The following is a 9,598-nucleotide window of genomic DNA, read 5'->3' on the forward strand; positions in this document are numbered from 1 at the left end:
TTTTAAAAACCCATTTGATTCTGTTCCTAGGGAAGGATATCTGCCATACTTACCCAATCTGGCTCACACGTGACTATAGAACCACAGCAATGTAGTCAACTCTGAAACGGTCTGGAAAGGCACTCAATTTAAGGATCTCTGGAGATGGGCAGCAAGTGTTGGCCTTTCCAGGATTCTGTGAAAGAATAAAATGAGCATTGCAAATCTGAAACTGCTTTACACCAATATTAAATTTGGAGTGAAAATTGGGTTTCAAGGCCCTGTGCCAGTTACAAAATAAAACAGAGGGATTTCCTCCTCCAAATAGTTCCAATCCATTCTTATAAGTGGGTGTTTACAGGAGTCATAAGTTGCTTATACACACTCAATCTCAGGCTGATATCAGGTGAAATATCCTCAACTCATTACTGCAGCTGAAATGCTTAGTGATTTTGTTTGTGGCGATAACTATGCTTGTCTTTCTTAGATATGGGAATTCCAGAAGGTACCTCCCATGTTATCACAACTGCTGCCATCGATGTCCATCTCCCCAGTTCCCTTCACAATGCCTCGTCTGACCTCTTGACGGTGGAGACGCCGGCAAAGCTCGAGAGGGTGAGCAGTTCCGTGAGCGATAATTCAGGCAGTGCCTCCAGATCTATAGACAGCACCACCACACAAGCCCAAAGCATCAGCAGCCAAACCCTGGGCTCCTCCACGGACTGCAGCACAACTAGGGAAGCATCGTCCGAAAGCTACCTGTTGGAAAGGCCTGAGAAGGAGGCGGGAGTGCACCAGGACAAAAGGGTGGTGGTGCAGGAACTCCTGTCCACCTTATCAGAGGATACGTGCCTGACTCAGAAGGGTCTGGACCCAGTAAACCTCAAGCTACCAAGTCCGCCTGGGTCCACTAACGCCAGCCCAGAGCTGGGACATAGGGTTAATATTTATAACAAAAAGAACCAGGACCATCTCTGTGTGCATCCAACAACGCCAGTCATCCAGATACAAGGCAACGACATCACACTCGAAGAAAAGTACAGATTCCGGGAACCTACAGAATCTACAGTGAACAGACTGCCAGAATCTTAGTCCTCATTGTGCCCCAGAACAGCACTCCCTATGCTTCAGGCATTGGGGGTTCTTCTGATCCTGGCAATCACGGATCCATCATCGGATAGAATTCAGGAAACGGGATCCCACGTCAGGTTATAGTGAAGAATGTTTTGCCATTGGCACCATCTCACATGCTGAGTAGATGCAAAACAGTATGACAAACAATTACTTTTTTACATTTTGAATGTGTGTCTTTCCTTTTTCTTTGTAATGTCTGTCTTGAAGTGCTGAACATGACATAATTGGAAGAATGAGCTGGGAGAAGTTGCACTCAATGGACCACAAGTCAATGAATGTTTTTGTAGTGAGATGAAGACCGTACTATTGGTTTCAGTGAGTCCTAATGGTCATGTTACTGATAGTTCAACCTACCAATTGAAGGTATTGTGGCACAGTGGTAATGTCACTGAATTAGCAACCCAGAGGCCCATACTGAATCTCTAGAGAAATGAGTTCAAATGCCATAGGGGCAGGAGGAGGGAAATTTAAATACAGCTAATTTCTGAATATTAATACTTGTTATGAAATGCCCTTTTGTCAGGAAATTTGTTGCCCACGTGTTTCAAATGCACATCTACACTGTATACAATTGACACTTAACTGTCCATTTGTAGGTAGCTCACCACCATATTCTCAAGGGGCTTTTGGGGTAGGTAATAAATGCTGGCTTGGCCCAAAACCCCCACGTCCCATAAAGAAATTTTGAACATTTACTGTTTCTGATAATCAGCAATGCTTAACCAGTTTATGCTACTTGTAGTCATCTTTTTTTTTTAAACAGGGTATTAACCTCCAAAATCACCATAAAATAGTTAACATGGAACATCTCACAAAAAGAGCTTTGAGTTTAACAATACAAACAGTAATATTCCAGACCCCTGGTGTTTAAATATTAAAGATTTAGAATTGTTCCAGATGTTGGAGAAAATAGGAGTTGAGGGTTATCAGATTGGTCATCACTTCATTGAATGACAGAGTGGTTTCAATAGGCTGAATGGCCTACTTCTGCTGCTGTACCTTATGGTCTTATGGTGTGAGTTTGAAGTTAAAGGTTGGAAATGAAGGTATAATCAATCAGCATCTGATAGAGAAAACATAAAAATAACCAGAAAAATATTGTTTTCTTTTCTCCTTTTGGAGGAAACAGACACTTGCAGAATGCTTTATTTTAAGATTTTCAAGGTTTGTGCATTTTTCTCATCTTGAAACACCAAAATGTTGTGGTGTTGGGGATGAAATATGGGCAAGAACCAATTGCTAAAAATCTCTCTTTAAAGTTGATTGAATGTCAGTACCAGCAGCGAACAGGTCTGGGACTCAGGCCAGCCCAATAGTGAACTATTTTTTGTGTTTTAAGAGAACTACTTTTTGATGGTTGAGAACATTCTTTGTAAAACCACTTGAAGGAGCTATCCTTCAGCATACCTTGCTGTCTTTTGATTTGATTTGACTTGATTTTAATGAGGTTCGACGAGTAGTTCATTGGGGTCTCTGTAGGTACCTGAGCAAAAATAGTTGTCCCAGAAGATGACTTATTGTCCAGAGCTCTGCATCCCACTCTCAAAGTAATTCTGTTCAGAACGACTTGTCATTTAAATACTGATTCACAATACTCTAACCCTCTGATCACAATAGTGTGAAAATATAATCAAAATATTAGACTGATTAAAAAGTTAATTTGTAAGAATCCAGAGTCCTGATGTTTCCCTATTAAACAAAAGTTCAATTCAATTTTCTTTGCATTTTCTTCACACCAGTTAGGGGTTTGCTCCCCATCTGCCTTTAGATTAACAGTCCAGTTCTTGTGTGTGGGCTGTCAGTAACCCTCAAACAGGGGAAACTGATCTCCAAAGCTGTGTCTGTATTTTCCAGTCTGATTTCTCACTTGCTCATTTTACAGGGTGCTAAACTGTGAGCTGGTGACTGGAGATGTAGAAAATTTCAGAAGCAAAGTCTTTTTAATGAAAGACCAATCCTTCCCTGGTTTACTACCTTGGCCTGTGATGCAATGGCATTATTAGTTATCAAGGTTGTTACAGACATCATCAGACTTTAAGCCCTGATTCCGCCTCTACACCAGTAGAGCAGTGAGTGGCAAATGAAGGTAAATTGTTATGACACGGGGTGAACCCCTCTGCTAACTTAAACCAGCTACAGAGAAAAAGTTCGCCTCACGCCGTAATCTGTTAAAATTCGAGAGGCAAAGAACTATCCCAGAGGTCACTATTTAAGGTAAAAATTAACAGTTTTATTCTTTAAATCCAACAGAGAATGTTAAAACCAACAACAATTTACAACTCCTTTCTCTCAAAGCCATCTTTTACCTCCCACTCTACAATACTAATCCAATAAAAAAAGCCCTGATGAAGATTTTAGAAAGTCATGTTACAAAAATCAGTCAGCTTCATCAATTCTACTTTGTAGATTTTTCTCTGCAGATTTTCTTTCGGTCAATTTCGATGTTCTGCTGCTCAAACTTCTTATAGACAGGTATTTTTCAGAGAGCTCTTCAACTAGCAGTCTATATTTTTGGATGTCCTTGGCAGTTCTCCTTCTAACTGTTCAAGACATCTGGTTTTATACCCCAAAATATTAAATTGTTTCATTGGTTTTAATATTATCAAAATGGTAAATTCAAATTTGATTGGATTTTGCTATCTTGGGGCATAATTTAAACTGATTGGCCAAATTTGAATTTGTTTTTGTTTCATAGCAACTCAGCTACAGCTATTTGTTTCCCAAGTGTTACATTCTTACTTTGTTCAGGACTCTCTGTGCTTTTGTCAGTCCTTGCTAGTTTTTAAACTCTCTTAAAGGTACAATGCATCGCTACACCTTCAGAACAGAATCAACTCTGGCTCTCAGTCTGCCCACTTGTCCAGCAACCCTTAGGATGCAAAGGTCATGCATCACCAAATTAAAACACTTACTGACTGGATGGCCAGAGCAGAAAAGAACATTATAAGAACCTGTTCTCTTGCTGTTAAAAGATGAAAATCAGTTAGAAACAATACTGTTGCACTGGATCATAGAGTCATAAAGTTATACAGTGTGGAAACAGATCCTTCACTCCAACTCATTTGTACCAATGAGATACCCTAAACTGATACAGTCCCATTTGCAGCATTTGGCCCATATCCCTCCAAATCCTTCCTATTCATGAAACCATCCAGATGCCTTTTAAATGTTGTAATTGTACCAGCCTCCATCATCACCTTTGGCAGCTCATGCCACACACACACACACACACACCACCCTCTGCGTGAAAACGTTGCCCCTCAGAGTCCTTTTAAATCTTTCACATTACCTTTGAGCCATTTCCAATGGCAGTTTGGGGCCCCTCCTGCAAAGTTATCTGTGCTAAAAAGGATTTATATAAGCTGGTGAAAAATTAATCAGAGTTCTTTGTAGTTGAAGCTCTGTGGGAAGAGCTCTCTTACACAAAAAACATTTTCTTTCAAACCAAGGCTCATTGGTTTCAAACCAAGGCTAACCAAAGACTGTATCCTATAGAAGCCAGATGTTTGCATCTTGTCATAAACCCAATTAAGTTTGAATCTCATTAGTGAGTGGATCACTCAGTAAACTGGAGGGGACAGAGAGGCTTGATATCCCAAGCTAGTTTGAGTTAACTGGTTACAGTTGAATTGAGCTTGGTATAGCCAGACTAGTGAGGGGGAAACTGAGCCAGGATTCTAATTGGTGACATCTTTAAAGCACACACGTGTCTGTGGGTTGAGAGTTGGTTTCGCCTTGTGTGTGATGCCTTCCAAGGTCAAACAGCTCAAATACCTATGATCCAGCAGCAGGGTACATGAGGTGATCACACATGAACAGGGCTGCCAGTGACCTTTGCATCAAAAACCAAAAGTGTCAGAAAATAGAGTAACATTGGGAAAAACAATACGTTCATTAAAATAAACTTGAATTATTGAAGATTATATTTGAAAAATAATTTAAAATGGGACTTTATTGTTCAACAACATTCTAAATGAGGTAGCTCTATTCTCGAATTGAGAAAAAGCTGAGAGGGTGCCTGATGAAAATGATACTGTACCCTTAAAAGGAAGCTTACATTGATAGGCGAGAACAAGCAGAGTGAACAACTATCTCATTCAAAGAATACCGAGCTCAGTAATCCTCTAAGTACAACACTGACCCAATAGAGAAGAGGAAACAACAGTGCATTTAAACACAGGCTGGAGAAAAAACATACAATGACTGTTCCCAGCTGCATTGTTCTCCGATTGCCAGATAAGAGCCATTATCAAGGTGATTTAATTTAAGGTTAGAGGGTTTAATTGTGGGGACAGTGATGTGACCTGACACCTGCACCTGCATGTGAACTATATGCAGTACACCCAGCCCTGCATTTGTAACTGAAATGCTTCATTTATAAGGTCTCAATTCTGTAAGAAAAAAAGGAATTTATATTGCAATGAGCAATTGTGGAGAATATTATTGAATCTCTTTTAAATAAAAAAAATCTTTTTGATTGATTACAGCAATTGTGTCAATTCTTTTCCTGTGTTTTTCCAGTCTCCTTCCTCAATATATTGACAAATATCTCCAGCCCCTCGCCCCCAAGTAGCCATTTTTCAGTTCATAGTTGATGGGAAAGCACCAAACTGTTTGACAGCAAGAGCATCACAGTCAAACCTAATCCTATTTTCAATTGGTATCTATACTTTTCAGCCTGATTTAACAACTTGGAATTTCAGCTGAATTTTCTCCTGCAGTTATGAGTACACATTACATTCCGCAAATAATTCGGCATTCAAGGAGAAAGTGAGGACTGCAGATCTGGAGAGTTAGAGTCAGTAGTGTGGTGCTGGAAAAGCACAGCAGGTCAGGCAGCATCCGAGGAGCAGGAGAATCGACGTTTCAGGCATAAGCCCTTCATCATAAATGTGGAGGGGTAAGGGCAACTGAGGGATAAATAGGAGGCTGGAGTGGGACTGGTAACTGGGAAGGCCATAGATGGATGCAGGTGGGGTAATTGTTATAAGTCTGTCAGGAGGGTGGGGTTGTCAGATGGGAGGGTGGAGTGGATAGGTGGGAAGGAAGATGGACAGGTAGAACAGGGCAAGAGGGCGGTGGTGAGTTGTGGGGTTGGATCTGGGCTGAGGTGGCAGGAGGAAGGGAGATTTGGAAACTAGTGAAGTTGATGTTGATGCTGTTGTGATTGAAGGGTCCCAAGGTGGAAGGTGAGGTGTTCTTCCTCTAGTTGGTGAGAGGCTTTGGTTATAGGCATTCATGCCAACAGGCATTCATTCCTGAAGAAGGGCTTATGCCCGAAACGTTGATTCTCCTGTTCCCTGGATGCTGCCTGACCTGCTGCGCTTTTCCAGCAACACATTTTCAGCTCCATTCATGCCAACTAATCTATGCTATGCACAATCCAAATTCTACTCCCACAAATGCTGTCCCATTAGTTAGCTCATTAGTGCAGGAATCATAACTGACGCTTTCTATTCTTAATGATTTATGATTAGAATGGAATGGAATGAGCTTTATTGGCATGTTTATAAGTCACCACTTATAGCTCCATCACAGGTACAAAGGTACCCAGGAATAGCTTCGTCAGTTACAAGGTCTTACTTTAGATTAAATTCCCTACAACATGGAAACAGGCCCTTCAGCCAAATAAGTCCACACCGACCCTCTGAACAATAACCCACCCAGACCCAATCCCCTACATTTTACCCCTGACTAACCCACCTAACACAATGGGCAATTTAGCATGTCCAATTCACCTAACCTACACATCTTTGGATTGTGGGAGGAAACCAGAGCACCCAGAAGAAACTCATGCAGACACGGGGAGAATGTGCAAACTCCACACAGTAACCCAAGGTGGGACTCAAACCCGGGTCCTTGGCGCTGTGAGGCAGCAGTGCTAACCACTGAACCATCGTGTCACTACATAGAAAAACAGAGAAATAAAAGTGCAGTGTTGCAGAAGTAAAAGTTCAGAAACAATGATCTTCCAACCCAGTCCACACTAGCACCTAGTCTCCAGTCTGGATTGGGCTCCTCTGGTACCAGACCATATCAGGCCTCAAGGTTCATAAAGCAAGGATTAACTCACAGATAACTGTAGTTCCTGATTTCAGGAGTTCATCTCCACTTACGTAGTTCTTCTGGCACAGAGAATATTCCAAGACTCTTGAAACAGACACATAAGCTGAGAATGGAGTGATCCTGTGAGAGTAGTGGCAGAGGTTTATTTGAAAATGTGGCTTTTAAAAGAGAGTCATCAGGGTGGAGAGAGTGTCACAGAAGCTGACAGGGTTTAAGAGTAGGGAATTCCAGAAGGTGAGCTGAATTCGATGAAAGTACAGCCTTCAACAAAGAGTTGACGGACAAAAGGTTGGAAAGGGAGGATGGAAACGCTCAGAGGGAAGAGAGTGAGATGGAGGAGGCTTTTTACAAAATATTTTCTTATCAACCTGTTCAGAGATGACATCATACACTTTTGGAGCTGATGGGTTAGAACCCAAGCCTCCTGCCTCTGAGGGAGGGACACTACCACTGCACCCCGAAGGGCCTCCATCTTCTTCTCTCGATATTTTCTAATCAACCTGCACAAACATGTTTAGACACACTTCCAGGGCACGTGGGACTTGAACGCAGGTCCTCAGCCTCAGAGATAGGTGCACTACCACTGAGGTTATTGCATTAGGAGAGGACAGGGGTGTGGAGAGATTTCAAGACAAAGATGTGAATGAGAGTATGAGTGGTTAATTACCGGGGCACAGGCTTAGGGTGATTGGTGGAAGGAATGGAGGAGACATGAAGATGGCGGGTATCCAGAATTGGTTGCTTGGTTGATGCAGAATCTTTCAATTCATTTCAAAGGAACATGGAGCTGCAGCTGAAATCTGCAAGGTTCCAGACCAGTTACATTACATTACATTACAGTGTGGAAACAGGCCCTTCAGCCCAACAAGTCCACACCGACCCGCCGAAGCGCAACCCACCCATGCCCCTACATTTACCCCTTACCTAACACTACCCGCAATTTAGCATGGCCAATTCACCTGACCTGCACATCTTTGGACTGTGGGAGGAAACCGGAGCACCCGGAGGAAATCCACGCAGACATGGGGAGAACGTGCAAACTCCACACAGTCAGTCGCCTGAGGTGGGAATTGAACCCGGGTCTCTGGTGCTGTGAGGCAGCAGTACTAACCACTGTGCCACCGTGCCGCCCACGGTGGAGATATGATCAATCTCAAATACAGTCGAATCATAGAATCTCTACTGTGCGGAAACAGGCCAGTTGGCCTATCAAGTCTGCATTGACCCTCCAAACAATATCACTCCCAGACCCACCCACCCACCCTACCCTACCCTATTCTCATAACCCTGCATTTAGCATGGCCAATCCACCAAACCTGCACATCTTTCGACTGTGGGAGGAAACCCACGCAGACACGGGGAGAATGTGCAAACACTGCATAGACAGTCACCCGACAAGGATGGAATCAAACCTGGGTCCCTGGCACTGCGAGGCAGCAGGGCTAACCACTGAGCCACTGCACCGGGAGACTTCTTAAATAGGTAGTTGTACATACCATAGCTTTCCACACATGATGCCAAAGCTCAACTGAGAATTGTTTTCATTCATTCATGGGATATGAGCATCATTCGCTAGGCCAGCATTTATTGCCCATTCCTAGTTACCTTAAGGAAGTGGTGGTGAGCTGCCTTCTTGAACTGCTGTGACCATTTGGTGAAGGAACGATGATATATTTCCAAGTCAGAATGGTGAGTGGCTTGGAGAGGAACTTGCAGGTGGTGGTGTTCCAGGAAGATGGCATCAGAAGATGTGCCCAGGACTCATTCACTCAATCTATCCACTTTTCTTTTTGTTGCATTTCTCTTTTATTGCACTCACCTCTCATGAAGAGCCCAGTTGCAACCATGGCATCGACAGTTGTGACTTAGCCCAGCTCTGAGTCGTGGCAGAGGATTCCGGTAAAGTGGCGGCAGAGGAGCTGGCAGAGGGACATGTGCAGGACCTGGTATGGGCATCGGTGGCTGCCACATTGACGGAGGCATCAGCAAGGTAGGCCCAGTGATTTAAGATGGTGCCTGAGGATTGGTAACTTTAATGTTGGTTGGGTCCAACGCTAGTGGCGGCAAAACGGTGGCAGAATAGGCATCACAGTGACAGTCCAAAGATGTGCAGATTAGATGGATTGCCATATTACATTGCCTATTGTGTCAAGAGATGTGCCAGTTAGGTGCATTAGTCAGGGGAAATGTAAAAGTAATAAGGTAGGGAATGATTACTGGGTAGGATACTCTTCAGAGTGGACAGTATTCGGTGTGGACTTGTTGGGCCAAATGGCCTGTTTCCACACTGTAGGGATTCTATGATATTGGCGTAAAAGGTGGCATATTTGGTTGGCGTCACAATCAGAGATATTGGGCTTCAGTTCCAACAGACTAGAATTGGTATTCCTGGAATGGACTGTGATGCAGGGGTGTTAGT

At 43.0% G+C, this 9,598-nt stretch overlaps 1 protein-coding gene across 2 annotated transcripts in view; it reads left to right on the forward strand.

The window, feature by feature from the left end:
• Window positions 1-3,703, forward strand: part of tmem266 (transmembrane protein 266) — a 155,739-nt gene extending 152,036 nt beyond the window's left edge. For both annotated transcript variants that reach the window (XM_043680377.1, XM_043680378.1), the window contains exon 11: window positions 467-3,703. In XM_043680377.1, coding sequence (XP_043536312.1) covers window positions 467-1,071 — 605 coding nt within the window. In that variant the 3' untranslated portion in view covers window positions 1,072-3,703. The remainder of the gene's footprint in view (window positions 1-466) is intronic.
• The last annotated feature ends 5,895 nt before the right edge of the window (window positions 3,704-9,598 follow it).

Source organism: Chiloscyllium plagiosum, chromosome 40 (assembly GCF_004010195.1).
Source record: "Chiloscyllium plagiosum isolate BGI_BamShark_2017 chromosome 40, ASM401019v2, whole genome shotgun sequence".
NCBI classification, from domain to species: Eukaryota; Metazoa; Chordata; class Chondrichthyes; order Orectolobiformes; family Hemiscylliidae; genus Chiloscyllium; species Chiloscyllium plagiosum.